At 38.2% G+C, this 27594-nt stretch overlaps 1 protein-coding gene across 3 annotated transcripts in view; it reads left to right on the top strand.

Annotated features, from left to right (window-relative positions):
• Positions 1–27510, top strand: part of LOC127451992 (zinc finger protein GLIS2-like) — a 61119-nt gene extending 33609 nt beyond the window's left edge. For 2 of the 3 annotated variants that reach the window (XM_051717101.1, XM_051717099.1), the window contains 6 exons: positions 9716–9932; positions 12403–12536; positions 20287–20469; positions 21273–21406; positions 22183–22301; positions 22384–27510. In XM_051717101.1, coding sequence (XP_051573061.1) covers positions 9743–9932; positions 12403–12536; positions 20287–20469; positions 21273–21406; positions 22183–22301; positions 22384–23105 — 1482 coding nt within the window. In that variant the 5' untranslated portion in view covers positions 9716–9742 and the 3' untranslated portion in view covers positions 23106–27510. The remainder of the gene's footprint in view (positions 1–9715; positions 9933–12402; positions 12537–20286; positions 20470–21272; positions 21407–22182; positions 22302–22383) is intronic. The other variant, XM_051717100.1, reaches the window with a different exon arrangement.
• The last annotated feature ends 84 nt before the right edge of the window (positions 27511–27594 follow it).

The raw sequence follows: 27594 nt of genomic DNA, 5'->3' as shown, positions 1-27594 counted from the left end.
CAAAGACATCCGCCTAAAGGTGTATTTTTGTAGCAGCTGAACTCTGAAGGGGATGAATTTAAAGATGCAACTTTTCTGAGAAAGTTTTATCTCACAAACTTTCTAACAGCTACAGCACATCACACTGTCAGTACGCTAATTAAAGCACCACCACTAAAAACACATAGATAAACTAGCCATCCTCAAAAATCAACTAGTTGGTTGTTGGACTACTAGCCTGACAGTCAACGAGGTTGTCTGAGATAAACAAACAACTGCAATGTTTGGATACATTCAAACATAATCCGGACATAATAAACCAATGCAAGATATACAGCTTGAAGATGTAGCACTGCCTTCATAGCATTTGAAGCTTATATTTACCTTCTCCAGTTGGCACAGTTATAGATATACCTTGAAGACCATCAACTGTGTATGTGAAGTTCCTTCCTAATGCAACCTTGCAAAGGATGACATTTGTGTAACAATTTGGATAATCTTTAACCCCAAATGGGATGTGGCCATTTCATGCATGCAGAACTAGAAGAACTGTGTTATCAGGTGACCATGAATCCACATGACAGTTTTACCCTGTAAATCTTTACCATGGCCAGAAAAAGAACACAACCCTGACCTGTCTCATAACCGAAAGCCATTTATCACCAGGTAGCTTTGAGCAGAAAGAAAATGACAGATTTCCCCCCTTTCGCAGAATCTTGCAACATTCCCTCAGACTCCTCAAAGTGGCTGGATGTACCATTCCTGAGTAGTCTCGGAAATGTGGGGGGGTTGGATGTGGATGTTTGGGGGGGCAAATTAAAATGGGGAGGGGATGATTTATTGCAGCTGTCCTTAGGCCTGGACCAGTAATGGATTACATATGAAGCAGCTACCCGTGTGAGGAGGCCTTTTGTTATGGAACCTCTGGAGTCTTTTTTGGCTGAGAGATGTGGGAGCTCAGGAATATTATGGGACTGTTTAGCGGACCAGGAACGGGGGTTCTGAAGAGAAGCAATAAAATAGACAATAAGTCTTTATCATTAAAGGTAGAGTTCACACAGAAATGAAAATGATATGATCTTTCAATAAGCCTCATGTTGTTCTTTTGTGACATTAGGCAATGTTAAGCCATAGTATATTTTTCCATACAATGAAAGTCAGTGACTGAGGCTGCTATTCTGCCTAACATTTTTTTATGTTCCACAGAAAGAAAGAAAGTCATACAAATTTGGAACATCACAAGGGTTTAACAAGGACTACATTCTTCACATTGAGTGGGTTCTCACCACCATAGTTTTACAAAACATTTTGTGATAAAAATACAATTAAACCAATGGAGGAAATGGCTGATAAACTCTACATCTCGAAACATATGCTGCCTCCCAGTTACATTGCAATTACTGTATATATGAGATGAGCGTACTTTGTGATTACCAGCGGGAAATTTTTTGGAGCTCCAATGTTTTGCATTGGGGCTGTGTAAATTAAAGAATAATGGTGAAACTATTATTTTGAATTTATTAAGTTGTAATTGTGAATGTTCACTGTACAATTTAGATGTGCGCCATTGTGATAATGCTGTCAGAATACTGAAAGAAAACACTACTCATTTAGCCACGTTTATGAGGCAATGGCAACTGACCAAACTACAAAATATTCTACAAGAATGATAAAATACGTAAAGCATTCAATTACACACCTTTTACTCTTCAATTTGTAGTGTTACATTTATGTGTTTTGCAGACACTTTTATCCAAAGTGACTTAACATGCATTGAAGCTATCTTGTATTTTCAAGGAATCGAACCTGTGACTTTGGTGTTGTAAGCACCACGCTCTACCAGCTGAGCAACTGGAACACAGGCAATTGAAGAAGAGAGAAATTATTTATTTATTTTTCTCCCAAATTTGGAATGCCCAATTCCCAATGCGCTCTAAGTCCTCGCGGTGGCGTAGTGACTCGCCTCAATCCGGGTGGTGGAGGACGAATCTCAGTTGCCTCTGCGTCTGAGACCGTCAATCCATGCATTTTATCATGTGGCTTGTTGAGCGCGTTACCGCGGCATCCACGCACAACTCACCATGCGCCCCACCGAGAGCGAGAACCACACATTATAATGACTACGAGGAGGTTACCCCATGTGACTCTACCCTCCCTCGCAACTGGGCCAATTTGGTTGCTTAGGAGACCTGGCCGGAGTCACTCAACACGCCCTGGATTCGAACTCGGGACTCCAGGGGTGGTAGTCAGCGTCAATACTCGCTGAGATACCCAGGCCATTGCTAAAGTGAGATATATATATAAAAACAATAAAACAACAACAAAAAACAAAATGTAGTTTGCCTTGTTTGGCAATCCAAAGAATAAAATACATGTATTCACTAAGCTGGGAAAAAATTGGGATTAAATCGGTTAAGATTTCTGAACCCTTGAGTAAAAACCGTATTTCTTTAATGCACTCTTTAAAAAAAAAAAAAAAAAAACGTTTTTCAATGTCTTTTTGAAGCATGTTCCATTCTTCTTATCAAGAGCCATTCTTTTACAATATAGAATTTAATTAAGGCATTTTTGCCAATACACATAGGGTTGCAACCCTTTTTTCCCCACTGTTTTTAACTGTTATTGTTATAGCCATTGACAATAAAGGCTTTTTAACTATATTTTTGATCTGGAAGTGTGATCTGGAATTTATTTATTTATTTTTTCCCCGATTAAAAATGTTATTGATGTTACATTATCGGTTTTTAAGACCAGTGTATTGGTTCCTTGGTTCTTTAAAGCACCACACCATAGATAGATTTCTTAGAACTAGAGCATAACATTTCTTCGTGGATCTTAAAAGGTTCTCCTATGACATCAGGGTGTTAAAGTCAACATTAAATTGAAATCGAACCTATTAACTTAGTACACGTTCCTAGTCTCATTCTGAATGATAAATCCAACCATGTTATTCTTTCATCAAAATGTATAACTTGCTCGGTCTCTAAAACGACTTTACTTTCACAAGCCCTCTTATTTCTTACCCTTTCACCTCCAACCTCCTGTCACAGACCACTTTTCATGATCAAATTATATCTAAATGGATAAAATCAAGTCTTACACTCATTTTTTTCTTATGTCACATTACAGAGGTAAAATGGGTTGCGAACATCATTTCATATTGACTTTAAACCCTTTTTGGGTCTGATTGGAATCTGATTGGAATAGCAGAGTTACAAAGGGGTGCTAGATTCTTTCTCCTCTCTATTCTGTTATACTATTGTGTGAAAATCATTAACTAAGCCCTTAATAGAGCTGTAACTCCACCTAAGACCAAGAGAGCACCAGTTCACTCTACAAGCATAACCTCGCCGTTTCAGGACACCTGCACAAAGAACCAGTCCAGATATGTACCAATAATACTATGGATTATACATTAACTATTACTGTGTCGCAACTTGTCATTTCTTTTGAAGAATCATTGCTTTCTTTTTTTCTAAGTTAGCTGCTGTAACAAGCTGGCTTTTCCCTTTGGCACGTCATCAAACAATAAAAACGAGACCAAATGGACAACTGCTGTTGACGGTTCACTTCAGGACACTGTACTGCAATTCAAAGAAATTTAACAGACAAATTTGTTTAGTTCAACTATTTTTGTGAGAAAACATAAATAATTTTATCATTAATACAGATAACTGACTTTAAAAACCAATGACATAACAATTTAAATTATAGATTTATATGTGGCTCCATTTTGAAGACCAATTTTTCCACCATGTCTATAAATTTATGATTTAACACATTCATTCTGTGTGCTTAATTATATGAAAAATAACGCGGCAAAAATGTATGCAATTATTCATGTCCCCGGACCGTAATAAGGAACATTCCTGAGCAATTTAAGCTTGTAGTGCCACCTATTTTCTCCAGGGGGCAGTAAGCGAAACTACAGCTGTATAGGCAACACGCAGCTTACACAGAGAACAAACCACACTTACCAAGAGCAGACAGCACAAGATGAGAACACGTTCTTGCGTACAAACACAGCTTGATGGAGCAAATCCGAAGGCAAGGATCTCAAGACGTGTTTTTCTAAGTTTCAAACTTAACACAGTGACCTAAAAATGGTACATTTATGACACGACGCAACCGAGACGCTCCAAAAAGCATCCGTCTGACGCAAGTGTACATTGACGCGTCCTTAAACAAGCCCTTATAATAAATCTCGGACTGACTGACGAATTCAGTTGCAAAGTGGATTGTGTGAACTTTAGGCCAATGATAGGCTTATGTTCAATAATATGGAAATAAACAATTTATTGCATTCTAAAGCCATTTTTGTTTTGTCTTTTTTAATGCGTTACTTGTGTGCCAAAATAATTTGACTGTATTATTATTTGTAATAAAAATATAATTTATTTATAATTATTTAAATATAACTATTTATAATTATTCAATCATTATATATTGAATTATTGTTATTTGAGGGGCTTTCTCAGCAAATATTTATGTATATGAGTAATTGCGATTAATTCTATTAATTACTTGGCATACCATTTAAGTAATAAAAATATTATATTATAATATTATTTTTTTATTGATTGACAGCCTTAATTAAATTAAATGTAAATTGTATAATGTATATATATATATATATATATATATATATAAATACAGTTGCATTTAAAACAATGGTTATTATATAATCGAATGTTTCTGGAAATACCCCAATATGCACTGATTAAGATAACATGTTTATGGGTAATTCATACGGAAAAATGAAATATATCAGGCATATTTAATTCAATATTAATTCAAATTAATGGTTACAAAATTATTGAATATATATTCATGCACTCAAAAAAGTTTACAGTCAGTTTTTTGAGATTTGCACAATTAAATTGAATGACAAATTTCCAGCAAACTGAAGTATCTTTAACAAAATGAACATTAATTAATTAAGTATATATATAAATGAAAAACACATTTCTATAGGTTGCATTTTAAATATTGATTGTTAATATCATCTAATGTTGGAATGATAACATGTTTAGGGGTAATTTATACAGAAAAATTAAACATATTAGGCATTCTCAATTCATTTCTGAATGCTGCTAAATCCTGGTGGGGCCAAAAACACAACACATCTGGGTCCGGACTCATAAAAATCTTCTTAAGAAAAAAATATAAGTAAGAAACTTTCTTAAGAAGAAATGTTTTAAAAATATTTTCTGAAGTTAAAAAATAAGAATACGTTTCGTGAATCGGGCCCTTGGTAGAAAACGCAGTTCTTTGTGTTATCTGCAAATTTTGGCCCTGTTGGCTTGTGCGCCCCTCAATGGGTTGCTGAACTCGGTGACCCCCTGCCCTCACCTTACAGACCTTCCTCATGTGGAAACAAGCCAAACTCTCTTAAAGACCTCCATTCTATATGTCCCGAGGCATGTATGTGTGTACACTTGAAACTGGAATTAAAGATATATGGAGCTTTGTAAATGTTGTATATCACATTGAAGGTTGTGCGCTCTAGGGAGGAATGTGGAGTCTGTAATTGGTGTAATTGCCTGTGTGCACTGTGTGGACAGTAAGTGCGTGTTGGGAGGCCGTAGGGAACTAGTGGAAGTAATTGTGTGAAATCTGTGATGTTTTTTCAGAGGGGCTGACTGTGTATTGTTTATAAAGACAATGGAAGAAAAGGAGAAAGCAAACCTTCTTGCCTTGTAGAACCCCACGCTTGTGAGTTTGTGTGCCGTGATTGTATAAGTAAAAGCAAGTGAAGAAGATTTGAGCTAGATTACCAAACAGCCTTGTGTGTTTCTTTGCAGAACATGGGTTGTGTGGTATTGAAAGAGATAGAGTGGTTTTCTCAATATGTGTTGAATCAAATGCAACAGTTTTCTTAAGAATGGTTTTAGGAACACAGAAATTTGTTCTGCAGTGTTTTATGTAAGAGGCCCATAGTTTAGAATAGCAGAACAGCATGCTACGCTTACTCAGTATATGATGTGTATAGTTCAGTGTCCATTTATCATTTAAAAAATATTAAGTTATTTTGTATACATTTGTTTAAAATATTTGAGCCAGCTTATCAAATAATAGGTATGTTCGGCATTGCACACCAGTGTTCGGTGTAATCTCATAACAAAGCAATTAGTAACTGTAATCTAATGACTTTTTAGTAAAAAAAAAAAAAGTAGTGTAACGCATTGCATTTTTAATTGTAATCAGATTACAGTTACTGACAATCAGTCAAACTGATTACTTTTAATTACCTGGGTAACACATTGTCCAAAAATAATATTATGTAGAGTACATTTAAAACATTAATTACATTCATATGTACATCTGTTTGTGTTTCTGTGGCAGATGAAGGGACATAATATATGTTAACATCGTTTTAATGTGATAAAATCGCTTACCGGGATTACATGGTTTAAAGGAATATTCCGGGTTCAATACAAGTTAAGCTCAATCGACAGCATTTGTGGCATATTGTTAAATACCACAAAAATTTATTTTGCCTTGCCCCTCCTTTTCTTTAAAAAAAGCAAAAATCTGGGTTCCAGTGAGACACTTTCAATGGAAGTCAATGGGGCCAAATTATGAATATTAAAATGCTCACTTTTTCAAAAGTATAGCCACAAGACATAAACAATATGTGTGTTTACATGACTTTAGTGTAATAAAATTGCTTACTAACCTTTTCTGTAATTTTACAACTTTGTTACCATGACGATGTAATGAAAACAAACCCTATAACGATTGTACAAATGACGATTTAAACAACTTTACAGCTCAAATAATACATGAGTTTTAACAGAAGAGCTAATGTAAATGCTTTTATAAAACTATAAGCTTCACATTTCTGCCTTCAAACCCTCTGAAAATTGGCCCCATTCACTTTTATTGTAAGTGCCTCACTGTAACCTCGATTTTAGTTTTTTATAATAAAAAAAGAGGGGCGAGCTGAAATTAATTTATGTGGTAATCAACATTATGCCACAAATGCTGTCGATTGAGCTTACTTATATTGAACCCCGAATATTCCTTTAAACGTTACATCGTTATGACAACGAAGTTGTAAAATTAGATATAACTTTACACAGATATTATTACACTAAAATCATGTTAACACCTATAATGTTTACTTGTTTTGGCTATACTTATGAAATAGTATTTATTTTAGTGTTTTGAGACTGGCCCCATTCACTTCCATTGTAAGTGCCTTACAGTAACTGTGATTTGTTTTCATTATGTCAGTTGACATTTAATAAACGAGTGACGAGTCGAAATAGTTTTTTGTAGTAATCAACATTTTGTCACAAATTAATATAATGAACAATGAGAAAAATATAGACTTTTCTTTTTATTTGTTGAGCGGAAAACATACTTTTCTGTTAAAATTGTTTTAGAAAGTAACTTGAAAGTAATTATTAATGTGATTACTTTCCCCATAAGTTAATCAGTAAAGTAATATGATTACAAATTAAAGAAGTAATTAGTAATTTTTGGTGGATTACTATTTTTTAGTAACTTACCCAACACTGCATACTACCATACTACTATTATTTCTGCAGTATAGGGTATGGATATTTATAATAATAAATATATTTATAAATTATAGTATGCATGAAAAGGTCTTTGGCAAACTTAAGGCGTGCAGCCATGTTTTTGTTGGAAAGCAGCGGCTTCCTTCGTGGTATCCTGCCATGGACACCATGCCTGTTTAATGTTTTCAGTATAGTAGACTCATGAATAGAGATGTCAACCAGTTCCACTGATTCCTTCAAGTCTTTAGTTGTCACACATTGAGCATTCTGCGGTGTTCCCTTTCAGTCATTTTGGCTGGACGGCCACTTCTAGGGAGAGTAGCCATAGTATTAAATCGTCTCCATTTATAGACAATTTGTCTAACTGTGGACAGATGAATATCTAAGCTCTTCAAGATAACTTTGTAACCCCTTACAGTTTTATGCAAAGCAACAATTGTTGATCGTAGGTCTTCTGAAAACTCTTTTTTGTGAGGCATGGTCCACATCAGCAGATGCTTCTTGTGAATAGCAAACTCAAAATGTTTGAGTGCTTTTTATAAGTCAAAGTAGCTCTAACCCACACCTCCAATCTCGTTTCATTAATTGGATGCCATGTTTGCCAACTCCTGACTGCATACAGGAGGTAGGCACGCCCCCAGAATTGATCAGAATTCCTCTTTATCATGTATTTTGCAGTTAAGGTAATGAGACCTTCGTACCAGTCACACTGAGACCTTTTCAATGATATGAAACATGAATAGCCAGACATATAATTAGAAATGCGTTACCTACAAGATTTAAGTGTGTTTTAAGGTGATTTTGAGCTGAGAGGGACAGGAGGTGGGGAGTAGGAGAGAGAACAGATGTAGAAAGACAATGAGGCAATTCTTGCTCAGTTGGGTGTGAGATGGTGTCATTGTGAGAAGGTTTCTATGCTGATTTTCTGAGATCATACATTTGATCTTTGCCTCCCTGGGGAGTTTTGTCCTTTGAATTCAAAGTCCTTGGCACCCCGCCTTATGGTCCGCCCTCTGGCCAAGCGGGCAACTCATAATAGTTTCTGCATGGTCACTATTAGACTTTCATGGTGCCAAGTCCATTTTGACGTTCTTTGTCATTTCGGTCTTTCCAGTGTGGGTAGCTGTTTAGAGAGCTTTGAATGCATCTGCAGAACACCTAGTCTCAACAGGTGTATGTAGCTTGGGTTCAGAAGGTGGATAATCGGGTTTGGGGTTGTCTCCGCCTGTGTCTGGTTGAGTCTAACCCATGTGTTCAGTTCATCAAGTCCATAAAGGCCTTTGTGGCTTGTTCAGTGAACGTGCTTTTCCATCATGGAGAAACACCTGCTTCTGGTGGCACCTTCCCTTTGATGATGATCTGACTATTAGAATAATTCTCTGCCACCTCCAGTGGTGGTCCTCTGGGCAGACCACAATAGGTGAAGGAGTTCTCACTGGTGATGCATCACTGTGTGTGAAACACCTGAACAGCATCTTAAATGACCATGTAAAGATGAAACTCTGAAGAACTTAATATTATAATGATATGAGATAAAGGTTGTGTAATACAGCAATGCATGATGTAAAGACATATAATGGATTCATGTCAACAAGTGTGTCTTTGAAAATGCAAAGGGGTCTGTGGCAGGGCAGAGGGCGGAGGGTGCCCGGCCCGGCCCCACCCTCTGCCCTGCCACAGGGTCTCATTAATTTATGTGATTTTACCTATCATTGTGATGGTAGTGAAATTAAGATATACTTGGTCTGAATAAATTGAAGGAAATGTAAAAAAATCAGTATAATCAGTATTTTCACCAGTGGTATGCATCATTAAGCATATAGTAATAATAATAATCCTATGATAATAGAATCACAGTTATGGAAATAAATAATAAACACAGTGCTAATTCAGAATTATCCAAAGCAAATGATTTGCTGGCCAAGTCACAGTCGATGATACGTGTCTAATTATTAAAGTGTGTGGCTGATTGATAGAAGCGTTTGCACTTCATATCTAGCCACTTCTCATACATTTTGCATTGTTATTAGTGATGCGTTGGAAACCAGGGGCCCTCTGGTTTGCAACCATGCCAACAACAATCGATGCCAACAAGGCTGGTGGTATTTATGTATGCAACATCTATCCACAACAAATGCTATTACAAGATATTAAGAATATCCTACCTAAACTTCTCTCTCTCTCTCTGTTTTTTTTTTTATACGTAGGTTGACGGCTCTGGATTGCATGCTGCCATGCTATCCTTAGATGAGCCATTGGACCTGAAAGTGCCAAGGGGGCGGGTTAGTGGGTGGGACAGAGGCTCCAGGTCTCCACACTCTCTCAACCCCTCTCCCATACACGCCAAGGGGGCCGGGCAGCTGCGCATGGCAGACGACGGTACCGCAGTCATCGTTCCTGCATCACCTGCCTCCCCACACGCAGGTAAACAAGATAAACATCAGTTTAAATTTCCAGCTCGAGAACAAAGAACAAATCAGTCCGATCATATTAAGCTTATGTTAGACAGTGTCAGATATTAACTTTTTTATTAATGTACATAACAATATACTCTGACCGGCCACTTTATTAGGTACACCTGTACATCTACATATTCATGCGATTATCTAATCAGCCAATTGTGTGGCAGCAGTGTACTGTATAAAATCATGCAGATACAGGTCAGGAGCTCCAGTTAATGTTCAACATCAACCAGCAGAATGGGGAAAAAATGTGATCTCAGTGATTTCGACCGTGGCATGATTGTTGGTGCCAGAAGGGCTGGTTTGAGTATTTCTGTAACTGCTGATCTCCTGGGATTTTTACACACAACAGTCTCTAGAGTGTAAAGAGAATGGTGCAAAAAACATCCAGCGAGCGGCAGTTCTATGGGCGAAAATGGCTTGTTAATGACAGAGTTCAGAGGAGAATGGCCAGACTGGTCCAAGCTGACAGGAAGGTGACAGTAACCCAAATAAACACACGTTACAACAGCGCTATGCAGAAAAGCATTTCTGAACATACAATACGTCAAACGGATGGGCTACAGTAGCATAAGACCCCTTTACCACTACTGTCAACTTAGAACAGGAAACTGAGGCTGCAGTGGGCACAGGATCACAAAAACTGGACAGTAGGGGATTGGAAAAACATTGCCTGGTCTAACAAATCTGGATTTCTGCTGAGGTACACAGATAATAGGCCCACTGCTGCCCCAGCTTTCTGTTCTTGGCTGACAGAAGTGGAACCCAACGTGGTCTTCTGCTGTTGTAGCCCATCTGCCTCAAGGTTTGACGTGTTGTGCATTCTGAGATGCTATTCTGCTCACTACAATTGTACAGAGCGGTTATCTGAGTTACCGTAGCCTTTCTGTCAACTCGAACCAGTCTGGCCATTCTCCGTTGACCTCTCTTATCAACAAGGCATTTTCGTCCGCAGAACTGCCACTCACTGGATGCTTTTTGATTTTCGCACCATTCTCTATACACTCAGGAGATCAGCAGATACAGAAATACTCAAACCAGCCCATCTGGCACCAACAATCATGCCACAGTCGAAATCACTGAGATCAAATTTTTCCCTATTCTGATGGTTGATGTGAACATTAACTGAAGCTCCTGACCCATATCTGCATGATCTGCATTGCTCAGCATCTCTATTGGGTTAAGGTCTGGGCTCTGACTGGGCCACTCTAAAAAGTGGATTTTCTTTTTTGAAGCCATTCTGTAGTGGATTTACGTTGATGTTTATGGTCATTGTCCTGCTGCATCAATCAACTTCAGCTGCCGCACAGCCACCATGACATTATCCTGTAGGATATCTTGATAAACTTGGGAATTAATTTTTCCCTCGATGATGGCAAGCATTCCAGGCCCTGAAGCAGCAAAGCAGCCCCAAATCATGATGCTCCCTCCACCGTATTTCACTGTTGGGAGGATGTTTTCATGTTGGTATGCAGTGAACTTTTTATGCCAGACATAGTGCTGCGTGTTCTTCACAAACAATTCAACCTTAGTTTCATCAGTCCGCAAAACATTTTCCCAGAAGCGTTGTGGAGTGTCAAGGTGGTCTTTGGCAAACTTCAGGCGATCAATGTTTTTGTTGGAAAGCAGCAGCTTCCTTCGTGGTGTCCTGCCATGGACATTGTGCCTGTTTAATGTTTTTTATATAGTAGACTCATGAACAGAGATGTTAACCAGTTCCAGTGATTAAAGTCTTTAGCTGTCACTCTAGGGTTCCATTTGAATCATCTTAGATGGATGGCCACTTCTAAGGAGAGTAGCCACAGAACTAAATCGTCTCCATTTATAGACAATTTGTCTAACTGTGGACAGATGAATATCTAAGCTCTTCGAGATAACTTTGTAACCCCTTTCAGCTTTATGCAAAGCAACAGTTCTTGATCGTAGGTCTTCTGAAAACTCTTTTTTGAGAAATGTTTCGAAGTCAAAGTAGCCCAAACCCACACCTCCAGTCTTGTTTCATTAATTGGATGCCAGGTTTGCCAACTCCTGACTCTAATTAGCTTTTGTTGACATCATTAGCCAAGGGGTTCACATACTTTTTTCAACCTACACTGTGAATGTTTGGATGATGTATTCAATATGTACAAGAACAATACAATCATTTCTGTGTTATTAGTTAAAACAGATTGTGCTTGTTCATTATTGTAACTTAGATGAAGATCAAACCAGATTTTAAGACAACTTTATAAACAAATGCAGGTAATTCCAAAAGGGTTCACATACTTTTTCTTGCCACTATATTAATCATCAAATATGTTCTGATTGGCTGTGATTTTATTACTTCACATAGCATTTTACAGTATACAGCATAGAATAGAATATAACGTATAGGATAGTGTACAACAGCTTAGCATATGACAGATCTGGTGTGTAATCTGTTTTGATGTTAGCAGGTGTCCTGCAGGATAAATCCGAGACCCCCACACCCCCCGCTGTGGACCTCAGTTTGTCCCCATCGTCCCGCAACACCGCCTGCTCTCCAGATTTCAGCAATGGGAACAGCTCAACTCCCATCTTCCCCGGGGTGAGATATGTATATGTCGCATGTGATGTCTGTCACTACTGTATGCTAATGGGTCAATAACGTAATGCTCTTTTTTGCCCAGATCTATTAAGATATTTAAAATACATAAAAAATGCAGTTCACACAAAACAACTACTTAAATATACCTCTTCTATGATGAACATGTTTTCCATTTTTTTAATTCAAAGTCATTTTGACATTTTTTTCTGGAGGTTACAGTATAAAAAAATAAGAAAAGTAGTTTAACTGTCTGGACAGTAAAAATTTAAAGGCATCAAAATCTTGGCCATGTTGGCACAAGTAGTTTAAAATGATCTTTTATTATTATTTCTTAAGAAATAATAATAAAAGATCATTTTAAACTACTTGTGCAAAACTGCAAAAAAAAGCAGTGAAACATTTTTAAGTCAGGTGGTGTGTAACCAACATGCGGGTAGCCATTCAGTTGTCATGTGACATGAAATCCTCATAAAACAGAAAAGAACCCTTTAGACCTTTATTATTACATTTATGAAAAGGCACATTTTGTTAATATCAAATGGAGTAACCCTAAGAAAACATCTTGATATTCATGATATTAATGACAATTGTAAAAAATTAATAGATATTTCAAAATGTTTTTGAAATTAATAATTTAGTTGCATACACTCACATGTATTTAAAGAGCAAGGAAGGTATTTTAATACTTTTTTGTATTTGTATTTTTTTATTGGAAGACAAGATGGTAACATTTACATGCAACAAATACTAAGTACTCATGTTACAGTGAGGGAGATAGGAAAGCAGCAAGTGACAAAGTAGAGAAGAGACAAGAAGATGAGACAAAACAAAACAAAAAAGAAATACATTTGTTATGATTATAGGTGTTAAAAGGTGTTAATGTGTAGTTTGTATGTATTTACTGGATGGGCACGTACTTTAGTTAATGGTTCAGGGTGTGTGTATTTGTGCATGTGTGAGCATGTGTGTATGTGTAGGATCATGTAGGTGTGGGCAATTATAAGGGTATCTGTATGAAATAAAATAAAAAAATCAATGAAAACAACCACAGTAACATCAACAGAAAAAATAAATAAAATAAATAATAATAATCTGATGGACTGCCCCACATCCCCCCACGGCCCCACGAGGAATATGTCACGAGGAGATGCTGCCAAGCCCAGGGCACACCCATCATCCCCACCCCCACCGTATGCCCCCACCCCAGGCAGACCACCATCCGCATGTCATGCTTACCCTGTTCTTTTGTATTTTTCTGAGGATACGTTTTTGTTCATATGTCAGTACTCAACTAATGTATTGCATTAAAAGAAGCGAGTTGTGCAATATGGAATTGGTCCAGCCAGGGCAGTAAATCAATGGGGAAAGGTGGGGGCACATTTCCTCCCCTTCCCAAACTTAGCTGGAACAGGAGATTAAAGAATTATTGGATAGATACACTAAGAATTTAGATGATCAAATACTGAATTGAGGAACGCCCAAGACCAACTGGAAGAAATCATACATAAAAAAACAGTTTATCATACAACAACTCAAATATCACAATTTTGAAAGCGACAATAAATAAGGTAAATACTTGGCAAATCTTTTACAACGTAAAAAGACAAAACAATAATCCCATTAATAAGAAACTCAGCAGGAGAAATCACCCAAGATCCACTAGAAATAAATAACACCTTCCGCACATTCTATAATAAGTTATATCCATCAGAACAAGAACCAAACCTAGGATAAATACAGTCATTCTTAAATAACCTAGACCTACCTCAACTCTCCAAAGAAATAGTTGACACTCTCGATGCTCCTCTATCATCAGAAGAACTTCATAAAGCCCTCCTCCAGATGTCAAATAAAAAATCACCCGGACCTGATGGCTTCCCCGATGAATTTTACAATCACTTCTGGGACACACTATCAACATTATTCAATAGACTGACAAAGAAAATCAAACACACATTCAAAATCCCTTTGCATTTGAACATGGCCACTATAACAGTGTTTCTTAAACCAGACAAAGACCCAATGCAACCCACCAGCTATCGACCCCTATCATTAATGAATACAGATCTAAAAATAATTGCAAAAGCTTTAGCCACCAGACTAGAAAGAGTGACCCCCACGTTAATCCACCCCGATCAGATAGGCTTCATCAAAAAAAGGCACTCTTCAGATAACATCCATAGATTATTTAACTTGACAAATATTTCTCAACAGTCCAAAATTAATACAATCATTGCATTGCTGGACACTGAGAAAGCATTTGACAGGGTCAACTGGACATTTCTGTTCCACACATTACACAAATTTGGCTTCGGGGAGTCGTTCATCCATTGGATAAAAATATCATACACTTCACCAAAGGCCACAGTCACCACAAATGGGATCACTTCACCCGCATTCACACTTCACCGAGGAACACGGCAAGGATGTCCACTCTCTCCTTCACTTCTCGCCATTTTCATAGAACCACTCACAGCAGCAATAAGACAGAACAGTAAAATCAACAGAATTCATACCATAAACGCACAACATAAAATTAGCCTCTATGTGGATGATATCTTACTATACTTGCAGAGCCCTAAACCTTCACACCAGGAAACATTTAAAGTTATCAATACTTTTTTCCAAAATATCAAACTACACAATAAACTGAAATAAATCCTCCATACTCCTGCTCTCTGATGATGCTTGGGATTCTGCAGCTCAGGATTCACTTCTTCCACTCCGTGTTGGAAATATTAAGTACTTAGGCATTAGTATTTCCTCCAGGCTGTCAGAGTTGTTCTCACTTAACTACTCTCCAGTGCTTAAAACAGTGGATGATGACCTTAGATGCTGGATGAATCTTCCTGTTTCACTAATAGGATGAATAGCAACCATCACAATGAAAATTCTCCCTCAGAGATTAATTATCTCTTCTTAGTGCTCCCTGTCATGCCTACAGAAAAATGGTTTCAATCGCTCAACTCTTCAATCTCCCATTTTTACTGGAAGAATAAAAAAGCAAAAATTAAATACTCTACATTACAAAAAAAGTTTAGAAGCACCACATTTTCTTTATTATTATCTGGCAAATCAACTGGAATATTTAGTGAAATGGATTCATCAAAGCAATAACAACATCTCATGGGTACAACTGGACCAAACATACTGTAAAAACCTCACACTTGCAGATTTGCCATTTCTCAACACTTCGCTCAAGAATCACACCTGTTTTAAAAACACACAGCGTGGTGGAAAGCTTTGAGAATCACCAATTCTACTTTAACACCTTGTAAATATACCCCCATCTGGCACAATCCAGACTTCCACCTTCACAAGACTCCTATTTACTAATGCACATGGGAACAGAAAGGGATTACATATCTTCATCATCTCTTCCACAATAATCACTTCCTGTCATTCAAAGATTTGGTCCAGAAATACAAATTTGGGAGCCAGCAGTCATTTCAATATATACAAATTAAATCAATCATCAGAAGTAAAATTGACATAACAGATAATACACTAAATCCCCCCAAGATATTAGATGACATAATCCAATTTAAAGATAAAAAAAAATCTAATTTATACAAACTACTAGTCAATACAGACAGCTCCATATATGTCCCCAAACTCAAATGGAACCATGACCTTTCCATCTCTCCCACATCCGATTTCTGGACAGACATCTGTAAAAATACATTCACAATGACAACAAATACTAACTAAATCATTCCCAGAACACATATCACTCAATATAAAAAATACAAAATGGGATTAGTCGACACTGACATCTGCTCACAATGTACCATGGGCATCACAGATAATTACCTTCATGCAATTTGGGTGTGTCCACCAGTTCAAAAATGTAGGTTGTCAGTCATACAAAAACTTTCGGCCATCTTGAATCCCCCCATCTCCATCTCTCTGTCTGCATGGAGACCTCACACTGATCAACACACCAGCCAAATACAAGGAGAGTTTGCTGATTTCTTTAACCATTGCCAAGAAAGCAATTCTTCAAAACTGGAAGTCAAAGCGCTTACTCAAATTAAATCAGTGGAATAATCTAATAATAGAGTACATATCCATGGGAAACACCATAGCTCTCCATAAAAGCTGCATGCCGCCTGGGGGCCTGGGTAGCTCAGTGGTAAAAGATGCTGGCTACCACTCCTGGAGTTCGCTAGTTTGCTAGTTCGAATCCCAGGGTGTGCTGAGTGACTCCATCCAAGTCTCCTAAGCAACCAAATTGGCCCGGTTGCTAGGGAGGGTAGAGTCACATGGGGTAACCTCCTCGTGGTCGCTATAATGTGGTTCGTTGTCGGTGGGGCGCGTGGTGAGTTGAGTGTGGATGCCGTGGTGGATGGCGTGAAGCCTCCACACGCGCTATGTCTCCGTGGCAACGCACTCAACAAGCCATGTGATAAGATGCGTGGGTTGATGGTCTCAGACGCGGAGGCAACTGAAATTCATTCTCCACCACCCGGATTGAGGTGAATTACTATGCGACCACGAGGACTTAAAAGCGCACTGGGAATTGGGCATTCCAAATTGGGTGAAAAAGGGGAAAAATAATAATAATAAAAAAAATTAAAAAAAGCTGCATGCTGCCCTTCGAGGAAAACTGGAAACCATTCCTAAACCATTTCAGTCTTAAAATAAATACAGATTGATGCCACACACATCCCTATGAAGACCTTATTATACATATGTTGTTTTCCTTTTTTATCTGTTTCTTTACTTATTTTTGTTATTATTATTATTATGGTGGTTGCTGCCATTATTACTGTTATTGTTATTATTATTATTATTGCTATTATTAATATTATTATTGTTGTTCCCATTAGCACTATAATAAGTATTATTGATCATAACAGCTGTGGGTTAACTTACTACATATTTTTATTTTGATTGTATTTTATTTATTTACATTTCTACTAACGCTTCTAAAAAGTATTATTAATCAAATAACCACTTTCAGTCACACACTACCACCTAAATGTATCTTTTTTTTTCTCTTACTTTTTTTTCCCTTTTACTTTTCCAAATAATAGGATATTATATTGCCTCGTTATTTGTCTATTTGCTCCTGTGTTTGTTCACTTCCTTAATTATAATTAATGTTATCAGTATCATTTTTATTGTTATGGAGGTTGCGGCTGTGACCATTATTGTTATTATTATACCTCCTCATTATTATTATCCTATCGCACAATTTTTTTTAAATTATATATATATATTATTATTATTATTATTATTATTATTATTATTATTATTATTTTTAAATATTGATTGATTGATGCCCTAAGGCTCATTAAGCAAATCTTCTGGCCTTGCCTTGTATCTCTGATGGGCCGTGGTGGGATGGATCACCTTATTTTAATACCTTTTTTAAAAATATATATATACATATTTAGAAAATGCTAGGAATGGTTGGACACATGGATGTAAATTTTTACGAATTTGAAATATGTTTTAAAGTATCATTTTTATCATCTTGGACAACTTTATTTGTTAACGACCCATATTGTATACTAACACTCATATCTCAGCAGCAGAATATCATAGAGAGATAGGGGTAGGTTCTTTACGATTTATCTTTAAGATATTTTAATAGCTAGATATTACTCTTTGTGAGTGCAATCTTTATAAAATGACTTTCAAAAATCCTTTTCCTGCAATCATTAATGAATGGAAAAATAATGGAACATTTATGAAAATTCACTGGACAAAAAGTGTTTGGGAACCCTGACTGTAAATCGCTTTGGATAAAAGTGTCTGAATAACGACCAAGGATGTCTGTATTACCATTCTTCCAAGGAACACAAAAGGAGATGTTAGGCAGTATGTTAACCTCAATCACCATTCACATTCATTGCATCCTTTTTCCATTCAATGAAAGTGAATGGTCACTGAGACTAACATTCTGCATAACATCTCCATTTGTGTTCCACTTCCAAGAAAGTCATACGGGTTTGGAACACGTGAATGATGACAGAATGTTTATTTTTGGCTGAACTATACCTTTAAATAAAATAATTCTGCAAAACAAGAGAGGTTAGGAGCAGCATTAGGGTCTAATAAGCAGCCCAAGACTTGTTTTTACTCAGATTCTGGGTCATCAGTGTGAGAACATTTAATACACCTTCCTTCCCTCAACACGAGACATTCAGATGTGTTAGCCTCACTGACCCAGATTTGAGGGCTGTGTTTTTTATCAAATGCCCCCTGTGTCTCCTCAAACAAGCATCTCTCTTTTCTCTGTTCATGGCTTGATGGGCAGTACGTGAGGTTTAAATCAGATTTACAGTGAGGTACTGAGCTCTCTCTGCATAATTCAATTCTCTCCAAATTCAATTTGGAGCCTGCTGGCTGTGCCCGCTCACTGGGGCAAGATGCATGGTGTTTTGTGTGCCTATGTGTGTCTATGTGCCACTCCTCCCACATGCCTAAATAAACATAGTGGCTTTAACATGGACAGACTTTAGATTATGGAACAGCTGAGCTCCGGTGGAATCGGCCATTTTTTTAATGATATTTTCCATATGCATTTCTCAAAAACAGTAGTCAAAACCTTCCCAGGCAGTCTACATGCTGTTGTCCTGTCACTGAGTCATTGTTGTTTCCCATCTCATTAGTGGTCAACCGATATTTCCTGTTTGGCCCATTTGTTCTTAAGCAGAAAAATGCGTCGGACAATTAGCCACTATCAGTTGCTACTTTTGTCAATGGAGTAGGTAGGCTTGTTAATGTATCCAAATATTAGGCTTATATTTAGTAGGTATATTTAGTCATAAAACTGAACTCAGTCACAAATCGATTAGATTATTATTAATTATTTTCTAAAATATGCTGAAGTCCCAAAATGTAGATGGAGGGGCAATTTGTACTGGATGGGAATACTGATTAAAGATACCCAAGGTTTTACATTCACACGCTCAAAAACTAGAAAAGTGCTAAATAAATGTAAGGAATTATTATTATAATTATTATTATTAACAACATAGCAATGCCCTGGAAACCACCCACAGCACCCTAGCAACTACATAGCAATGCCCTGGAAACCACCCATAGCACCCTAGCAACTACATAGCAATGCCCTGGAAACCACCCACAGCACCCTAGCAACTACATAGCAATGCCCTGGAAACCACCCACAGCACCCTAGCAACTACATAGCGATGCCCTGGAAACCACCCACAGCACCCTAGCAACTACATAGCAATGCCCTGAAAACCTCCCACGACACTCTAGCAACTACATACCCTTGCAACCACCCACAAAACTCTAGCATCATGGGCAACAACCACTAACATATTCTTAAAAAAAAAAAAATCAAGTTTATAGTTTGCTATCTAGTCCTATTTTTTATTTTTTTAAATAGGAGGGCAGAAGAGGGCATTTGTGCATATACGTCAAATGTGTTGAATGTGAGTTTACGGGCATGGGATTTGAGTTATGTTTATTGGTGCCGTGCCTTCACTTTCTCTCATTAAAGTGTGAAATGTGTGGTTGTGTGGAGGCTGTGACGGAGCATTAGCTCAGAACAGCACAGCTGGGTGCAGAAACAGAGGGGCGACGAGCCACCATAGCCAGAGTAAGAGTCTCCTGCTGTGAGGGCGATTACTGAACACAGGCCACCTGTAGCTTGCTGTTACCATCAGTTTAACAACAATTACTACAATTGCTGGCCTGGTGTAAAACAGAAAAATAAAAGGCTTGGATTACGTTTGCCTTAAACTCTTTCCTCGTTTTGTTCTCTCAGGATATGGCTCATATCCGTTACGTGGAGGGAGGGGCCACATCTCAAGCTTTCCAGTTCTTCGTGCCCATTGGAGGAGGAGGAGGGCTTCACCTGCCGTCATCCATGTTTATTCGCCAACCCAAGGACATGCGAGCTTCTCCGGACCTCTCCGCAGATGAACAGCTGGCCTGTCATTGGAGGAAGGTGACGAAAAAGACAATGCAAAAGCTATTGATAAATGGATAGTTCACCCAAAAATGAAAATATAGCATAAAGGTTTCATGCTAATTTTAGTTGTATTTCACTTTTCACAACACACACAATTTCAAAGTAGCTTTACAGAAAATTATGCTTCGACAAAAAAAGTTGTAATATAGTAATGTCTTCGAGATATAATAGTGTGGTTTAAAAAAAGACATGATTGTAAATTGTGCCTTAAAATAAATAATAGATTATACATAATTATTTGTTGTTATGGTGGTTCTTGATAAGCGATGCTTTGAGATCAGTGCAATAATCTGTGTAACACAGAGGAGCAAACGGGTGTGCTCGGTAAAATGCACGCAGTTTAATTGCGATAAAAATAGAAAGCGGATGCGCGCGGAAAAATGCACGTAGTTGAATCGTGATAAGAGAATAATGCAGAGAAAAACAGATGCATGCTGTAAAATGGCAGAGATTAAAGATTAAACGCTGAAAACAGAAAGATAAACAATGCTAAAAACGCTAGCAGGCTACAAACACAGACTTGAGCTAGGCACCAGCAGCAACAGGAACAGGAATTGATGTCAGTCCAAGGCCGAAAAAAGTCTGCTAGCAGAAATGGTGCTGCTTTTTTGTCATTTTGGAGCTTGACATCCCCTGCCACTTTTGTGTTCCTATAGAAGAAAGTAAATCAACCAGGAATGACATGAGAGCAAATTTAGCGTATTGATGGTTAATTGTAGGAACTGCTATGTTCTGTCCTTACAAAGTGTGTGAGTTTGTTTTTTGTCTTCACATCATAGTGCCACATGCTTTTTGACTCTTTGCAAGACTTGGTGGACCATGTCAATGACTTCCATGTGAAGCCGGAGAAGGACTCTGGGTACTGTTGCCACTGGGAGGGGTGTGCACGCAAAGGACGGGGCTTCAATGCCAGGTGCATTTATTACATTCTCTTTTTCATCTGTTAATGAAAGATATAACTTTACCCTTAACACAGATGGAGAAATATTTGTGTTAAACCTTAAATAAAATGTGCCTACATGCAAGAAAGAACAAGTCTAACATACCACTTGTCTTAAAGGGGAACAACTCAACTTTCTTCAGTGGAACACAAAAGGAGATTTTAGGTAGAACGTTAGCCTCAGTCACCATTCAATTTCATCGTATTGAAAAAGAAAAGAATGGTGAACATTTGGCCTAACATCCCCTTCTGTGTTAAAAGGAAGAAAGTAAATAATTTTGGGTATACTATCCTCAGGGCCGTAGCTAATGGGGTGAAAGGTGGTATGATTCTAGGGGCCCACAACAAACATGTATCACATGTCTTGCATTATGCATATTTTAAATCCAACATAATATGTGTCTTAAGTTTAACATGCATGCATCTTATTTTCCAACTTAACACATGTTTTAAGGCTAATGTTACATCTATATAGAGTCAAAAGTAATAAGTATCTTGAGTCTTAAGTAACTTACATTTATGCATAGTGACTTACAGTGCACTTATTACAGGGACAATCCCCCTGGAGCAACCTGGAGTTAAGTGCCTTGCTCATGGACACAATGGTGGTGGTGGCTGTGGGGATTGAACCAACAACCTTTTGCTTACCAGTTCAGTGCTTTAGTCCACTACGCCACCACCACTCTTAGTCTTAAGTGTCTTAAGTGTGATGTAGAATGTTTCTTAAATCTATTGGTTTTCCTTGTTAGGTACAAGATGCTGATCCACATCCGCACTCACACCAATGAGAAACCTCACCGATGTCCCACCTGCAACAAGAGCTTCTCTCGCCTCGAGAACCTCAAAATTCACAACCGCTCGCACACAGGTGTCTCACTAGGCAGGGTAACTGTATGCATTCATACATGTAAGACTCCAATGACCTGGCTAACTCAATGTTTGTGTTTTAGGAGAGAAGCCCTACATTTGTCCATACGAGGGGTGCAACAAGCGCTACTCCAACTCCAGCGATCGGTTCAAGCACACGCGCACCCACTATGTAGACAAGCCCTACTACTGCAAGATGGTGGGCTGCTTGAAACGCTACACAGACCCCAGCTCTCTGAGGAAGCATATCAAGGCTCATGGGCACTTTGTAGCCCAGGAACAGGGAGGTCCAGGTGGGGTGGGCTCCTTGTTGAAGCCAGGCCAGATCACAGGGGCGGGAAAAGAATCAGAGCTCACTTACATCAGCGGGGCCCACATCATCATCCCTAGTGCTGCAGCTGCTCTATTGGGCAGCCACGCTCTGCAGGGTTTGGGAGGCTCCCTCCCCTTGTCGCCCCTCAGTCCCCGCCCACTGGACTTGAGCACTCTGGGCTGCACAAGCTCCCCTCCAGCTGGGCTTGGAGGGACGTCCATCCTGTCCTTCGGTGGTTCCTCACTCGGCTTGGCCAAATCGCCCCTGCTGTCTCCTACCTTCTCATCTTCCACACTTGGGCTACCCATGATACCGGTTTTGGGCTCAGAGCACAGGGACCACAGCAGGAGCAAGGCCAGGGAAGAGAATGGGGGCGAGGATGAGATTCATAGGGGTGTTCTCAACCTCTCTACCGGAGCGTCCCATGACCCCCTGTCTTGGGTGGTCATCCCTTCTGGCCAAGTCGTGCTGAAGCCAGCTGTGGTCAACTGAGCCCCACATTCCAGAGGAACGTCAGGGGTGGGTCATGCTAAGGAGAGGGAAGGGTGGGGGTGGAGCAAGTGTCAAAGGACTGTGGGGGAGTTTTCACAAAGCTAATGCAGTCCGCACTGCTTGGAGATGACACCATCTTCAACATTTTGCTTTCATTTCATTTCACTCCTAATTTGATCTTGTGGTAATTGTAACAGTATGTTGAGGTGGATAACCAACAAATCAAGCCTTAAAATTAGTGTAAAAATTCTCAAAATCAACAGTGGGCAAACATTCAGTTCCATTCAGTTCTCTTTCTTTCTTTCTAGTCTGCTGTTTTTTTTTCTTTTTTTCTATTTCACGAGAGCACTGATCTAATCGGTAGTCTTAGCAATCTGTGCCCTTGTTTCAAGAGACCATTTCCATGCATTTTTAAGCAAGATATATTTTTGGACGATAGTGTATGCAATACACTAAAGACACATACGTTTTTATTCTTTGAGAACCAATATTGTGAAATGGACCCTCAAGCCATTCCGTTATGAAAATACCTCTAAGACTGCATATAGCAAGCTAGAAATCTTTGAGGCTAACTCACTCACATGTGGGGTTGCCAACTGTCCCATATTCTGGCCGAAATTACCCAAATTTTCTGTACTTTGGCCGAAATTAAACAAGATGTTTTAGCAGAAACTGTCCTGTATTTAAGTGGTGAAACGCTCAAGCGCAGATAAAGGGGAACCTTAGTAAGAATACTCAGTAAGAATTATTTTTTTATTTTTTTATTTTTTTTGCAGTGTGTGTCCTGTATTGATTTGGCAAAATGCTTAAAGGGGACCCTGCCAGTCTGAAAGTAAAGCGATCCATATTAAAGCACCTGTGTAAGTAGGGTTGCAAAAAAATTGGCAACCCTACTTACACAGGATTGGTCAAGTTTGCTAAGGGGTGCCAAGGCTGTATGTGAGACTTGAGTTTACTAGAGCTTGGTTTTTAGCCTTTTTAGTTTCTAATGACAATCAGTGTCTGTCATATCAGACAATAAAACAGTGCTAGCACTCCTGAGTCCCACCTCAGGCACCAGGTACCCTCCACACACTTACAAGTGAACTTCCCTAGTCCTATTGTGAGCTATATGACAAACCTTGTATTTGCTGCTAGCTATGTCACTGCAACGCAAACATATTTCTTTGAATTAAGAATAGATAAAGTGTATGAATTACAATCTGCCCCCTAATGGGGGGAGAAATCGAAACTTTGACTTGCTCTAGTTTGTTGAATAAGAGATTTACAGACGCAAAGCTCAGAGTAACTGAGTTTCAAGTCAGACAAGGGCACGAACTCAGCTAGCAGTTATGCTAACAGCCCATAGGAAAATAACACGTCACTTTTGCAAATAGTGCCATCTTCTGGTCATCAGATGTAGTGCACACTACTGGGTGAACCAGCAGCCAGATTTAACAGTATTGTCCCGCTTTGCTGTATACTTGCAGAGCAGGGTAAAACAAAGGACCTTTGGTTGGCCTGGAATGTTTGACACATGCATGTACCAATTTTGGTGTATTGCAACGATTAAGGGCCTGTCTTTTTTAATGCAACTTTGTTTTCAGAGTTTCACAGCCCCATATTAAAAATAAGAAACACTGTGCCAAAATTGAAGATGTATACCCAAATACTGAAGCAAGGACTTAATAGTAAAATGCACGAAGCACAATTTCGGCTATATAGAAAACAGAAAATTATAAGAATTAAGGCAGTTTTACTTGACTGATGCTGATAACTACATTAAACCCTACGGAGCTAAGTGTCAAGCTACGGCCTCTTTGATCCTGTTTACCGCTGACCATTCGATGCACAGCCAACAATTACCAGACAGTCCGCATGATGTATTAATACGTATTGTAAACCAAAAGATGGGAGAGGGATTCTGTGCATATTTAGATATGTTAAGTTGTGCGACATATCGTCAAAGGTGCATCGTGACATTCTGAGAAATACATTATACATACAATACAACACAACATACATATTCTATGCTAATTAATAAATTACAGTAGAAAAAACAGCCTTCCAACCAATTCTCTTCATGTGGAAGTCAAAGCGGCATGGCACTTGTGTTTGTAGGTGCATTGAAGCATTAACGTGACTCAAGTGCAAGGGACTTTAGTGAGTTGTGTCATTCTATACCGCAGTCATTGAGTTGCGACCAAATTTTCAAGATTGTTTTTCCGCGAGATATCATTGACATTTCATTTACGCTTATGATTTAGAAATCAGGCACGTAACATGGAATGTCCTCTCTGGAGAAGTTTTTTTCTGTATTATTGTCCTTTGTCCCACGTAAAGTTTAGCAAAAAAATATATTCACACTTCCCTAAGCATGTACCCCGCCCTCCCTCCAAAACCTTTTGTCCACTCAGAGTCTTACTCCATAATGTTTATGTTTTGCAGTTTGTGGAAACTATACAATTAATGTGCTTTTGTTCTAACATTTTTTCTGTCTTATTTGGACGTGACATTTCCTAATGTTGAAGTTGCTTTATTTCTCGTTTCTGCTATCGCTGCTCTGTGGTCAGCTTTCTCCAGCCAAGGAGTCTAGAGGAGATCATATACAAAAAAAAAAAGGAGGAGTGTTATGAGTCAGGAATCCTAAAGTCTAGTCAACAAAAATCATACCATGTCGTCGACACTGTGTCCTAACCAGACGCCATGCACAACTTGCGATAAGTGATTTGTATGACCACACTTAAAGTGAAAATGTCACACGATGTAAGACAATTAATGTTCAAAAATATTTGTTATTTAATATACAGTTAAGGCTCAGTCACATTTACCTTTACATGATGAAATTCCATGGGCGAATTACAGTCATGTCAATGGGAATCCGTGGCATCAGGAATTTCACCTGATGAACTTTCGATAGCGAAGAAATTTCACAGCACGAATTTTGCGAGGGGTTTAATTCTGGCACGTGAATTCGCAGTGTTATCCAATATGAAGTTGCTTGGTTTGGTAGTGACCTCTATGTGGGCGGTGCTTGGTATATATATAATGAATCTACTAAATATTCTCAATGGAAGACAAGTTTTGTTTTTCTTCACCTATTTAATTTCACCGTGCAAACTTAAGGACCAATCAAGTCCTCAATCGGTGTGTCTAACAGAAACTTACTTTAAAAGGGTACTCTCATTTTTATCATGAGAGTTAAAAGCAGAGCTGAGTGAAACAGAAGATAAATGCCTACTGGCTGCAGTTTAGACAGCAGAATGATGGTGATTCCTCGATTTGCTCTGCTGTCCTTTAAAAGCACACACCAAAAAAAACAAAACAAAAAAAAACTTGATTTTTTTTTTTTTTCAGGCAAAAGAAAAAAAGATTAACCCGCTGTGCTCTATAAAACCTCCTTACAAGAGAAAGGAGGAAAAAAAAACCACCCAAACATGTGCAGTGAACAAACGCAATCCTCTCAAATGAGGTGTTTTTGGAACCAAACAAGCTCGCCCAAAAATACACATTCCGAAAGTCGCTATAGTGAGCATTGCTATGTCTCCTATTCATTTTTATACTAGTAGTTCATGTAATAATAAAAACATTTATTTGTCAATTTTCCCGTTCCCTCTCTCTCTCTCTATACTGTTGCTGATTGGAGAAAGCTGACACTGACACAGACCCATCAAGGTCTACATCAATGTTCAATATCAAATAAGCTGTTTAAACCTTTAACCCTTTGAGCACTCTGGAGCCGCCTGGACTTTCCCAACTTGGAAGACCAGGATATTCCAAAAGCCTTATCGAACCAACGGTGCAATCAGATTAATTCGCTGTAATAGTTTGAAACTTAAGCAATACATTTAATGGCAGGAATGATGTCATAGCTATATATTCAAATTAAAATATGAAATGCAGTAAAACCCATCTAAAGTCATCTGAGTCAGCAAATATACGGTACAGAAATCAAGCACCATATTTGAATATAATAATAATAAAAATAAAAAACGATTTGAGTTTCAACAAATAAAATAAACAAACATAGACGGTTCTTAAAGTGCCACAGAGATGCACATAGGGTTAACAAAAAGACTATGGCTTGAGAAGGCCGGTATCTTTTTTATTTTACTTTTTTTTTTTTTGCACATTTTGAGATATTTTATTATCAGTATTTTAATTTTTTCCAAGTGCCTTTTATTATAGTTGAAATGTAGATGTAATACAGTATATTAAAAATAAATATATATAAATAAATAAATATATATTTTTCCCGGCATAATGTTCTGAAGCCGGACATGCAGAATTTTAGAGCTGTTAAAAGTCTCCAGTTGGTACAAAATAGGTGTGTTCTCCTGTTTTAGAGGAATTTTATTACGATATTGATATGGATGTCAATGAAAATAAAAGAAACAAATGTTTAATAAATTTGCATTTGATTTATTGTGTTTTGTTGTGTCATTTTTGTTGAATATGTTGGTTATTCCTGTAAAGAGGGCTGAATTTGTTACCAGATCCTGTTTAAACC

This window comes from Myxocyprinus asiaticus, chromosome 14 (genome assembly GCF_019703515.2).
Source record: "Myxocyprinus asiaticus isolate MX2 ecotype Aquarium Trade chromosome 14, UBuf_Myxa_2, whole genome shotgun sequence".
NCBI classification, from domain to species: Eukaryota; Metazoa; Chordata; class Actinopteri; order Cypriniformes; family Catostomidae; genus Myxocyprinus; species Myxocyprinus asiaticus.
Note: the sequence above shows the minus strand (reverse complement) of the source record. Positions and strands in the feature narration are given on the sequence as shown.